The sequence below is a fragment of the Penaeus chinensis genome, chromosome 33 (assembly GCF_019202785.1).
Source record: "Penaeus chinensis breed Huanghai No. 1 chromosome 33, ASM1920278v2, whole genome shotgun sequence".
Classification (NCBI taxonomy): domain Eukaryota; kingdom Metazoa; phylum Arthropoda; class Malacostraca; order Decapoda; family Penaeidae; genus Penaeus; species Penaeus chinensis.
The window spans coordinates 13,593,352-13,595,851 of record NC_061851.1 but is presented as its reverse complement, the minus strand read 5'-3'; the positions used below and the strand labels follow the sequence as shown (position 1 = coordinate 13,595,851).

General features: G+C 36.3%; 1 protein-coding gene across 1 annotated transcript in view; it reads left to right on the top strand.

Annotated features, from left to right (window-relative positions):
• The window catches only part of LOC125043048, a 60,572-nt gene that overhangs the window by 30,306 nt on the left and 27,766 nt on the right, over positions 1-2,500 (top strand). The window contains exon 3 of the mRNA XM_047639002.1: positions 2,124-2,172. Within this exon, the coding sequence (XP_047494958.1) occupies positions 2,124-2,172 (49 nt within the window). The remainder of the gene's footprint in view (positions 1-2,123; positions 2,173-2,500) is intronic.

Sequence of the window (2,500 nt, the reverse complement as noted above, 5' to 3'; positions counted from 1 at the left end):
ACACACACACACACACACACACACACACACACACACACATATATATGCACGTACACACACACGCACACACACACACACACACACACACACACACACACACACATGCACGTACACACACACACATGCACGTACACACACACACACACACACACACACACACACACACACACACACACACACACACACACATGCACGTACACACACACACATGCACGTACACACACACACACACACACACACACACACACACACACATACATACACATACATACGAATACACACACAAACGCACCGTTCACATACAAAATCACAAAGTGTGTTAGCAAAAGTATGGAAGAGATATCATGTCGTAATAATCTTGTCATGTTAACAAGCTACCCGATATGAGCCTAAAGTTATACCTTATCAGATCATATGTATACTTATGTACACATACATAAATAGATGTGTGTATATATACATACATACATACTTACATACATACATACATATATATATATATGTATGACTGTATGACTGCTGCGATGGTCCAGTAGTTAGAGCACTGGACTCCGACTCTCGTGGTCCCGAGTTCAATTCCCCGTTGTGGCGGTCGTAAAAAGGCCTGCGCTTTGACTGTCTCGGGCCCAAGAAAACGACATATCGCCTTGGGGAGTCAAACGCAGGTGTCGTAGGGGAAGTCACCGCCGTGGCACAAGTGTTAGCGCCTAACCGCGGTTGATTAGGAAGGGCATCCAATCAGGCAAGGGTGACACTGCCATGTAACCTCCCAAATAATGAACTGAGAGAGGCCTCTGTCCTGAAGTGGAATGAATGGCTGTTAAAAAAATAATAATAATAACAATAAATATATATAAACATATATACGTATATCCATCGTAATAAAGGAAAAAATAGCAATAACAATGATAAATAAAATAATACTATTATCATAATTTTTATCATTATTATTATTATTGTTGTTAATATTACTAACGTCATTATTATTATTTTTAATGATGATAAGGATAATAATGAATATCCTTAATAGTAATGATAATAATAACGATAATAATAATAATAGTGATAATAATAATGATAATAATCAAAATTATGATAATAACGATAATAATAATGATAATGATAATAATGATAATAATAATAATAATAATAATAATAATAATAATAATAATAATAATAATAACTATGCTAATAACAATGAGAATATCAATGATAAGAATAATGGAACATGATTATAAGGACTAAAATAACAGTGATAACTGTAAATTGATAATGATAATAATACTATTAATGATCATCGTCATCACTGTTTTATTATCATTTTGATGATCTTCGTAGTATTATGATTATTATCATCATTATAGTTCCAATACAATAATGCTTCGAAAATGATGAAATATCTTCGAAAGTTGTCGGATGTATCTTTTTGATATCCTCACCTGATAAAAAATATATATAGTTGGTCAGATACGATCTTGATTGACAGGAAATGTTATGCAAGTTGTGCTAATTAGTGGTGATTTTGTCTGTTTGTCAGTCTGTTGCGCTCTCTCACTCTCTCTCTCTCTCTCTCTCTCTCTCTCTCTCTCTCTCTCTCTCTCTTTCTCTCTCTCTCGCTCCTTCTTCTCCTCCTCTCTGGCCCCTCCTTACTCCCTCCTCCCGTCTCTCCTCCTGCTCTCCATCTCCTCTCCTGCTCCCCCTCTCTCCTGCCTCCCCTCTCCCTCTCTGTCCCCTCCTCCTCTCCCTCCCCCCCCCCCCCCTCCCACGCCCATACTGCATCAAGGCACGTTACTGAACAAAGCAACTGATTTAATGGAAAATTCTAGAGATGATGGATTGATCACTATCTGATTTCGTGGTGTTAAAGGTGGCGATGGGGGTGGTGATAGTGTTAATGGTGGTGAAGTAGGTGGTGATGGTGGTGGGGCTCATGGTGACGATGGTGGTGGTGATGGTGGTGGGGCTCATGGTGACGATGGTGGTGGTGATGGTGGTGGTGATTGTGTTAATAGTGGTGAAGTAGGTGGTGATGGTGGTGGTGATGTTGGTGATGGTGTTAATAATAATAAATAATTAAACACACGTGTCTCTACAACACAAAACTCTCAATTAAACCTATGCAGGTGAATATAAAGAAATTCAAAAGAGCAAGTGACAAGTTAACTGGGTCATGTAATCAGTCTCTGTTTATTACGAAATCGTATTACCTTTTCCCTCATTCTTTTTTCTTTTTTTTTCTTTGGACTATGCTTACACTCTCGTCTTTCTCGTTTCTTTCTTTTCTTTCGCTCTTATTCACTATTTCGTTTTTATTATTATTATTATTATTATTCTGTTTTGACGTATTTTTGTATTTCACACGTCAGCTCGCTCATTTTTTTTTTTCTTTCTCTTTCTCCTTCACGTTCTTTCAATTATATTTTTTTTTTTTTTTTTTTTTTTTTTTTTTTTTTTTTTTTTTTTTTTTTTTTTTTTTTTTTTTTACTTTCAAATTTCAGAA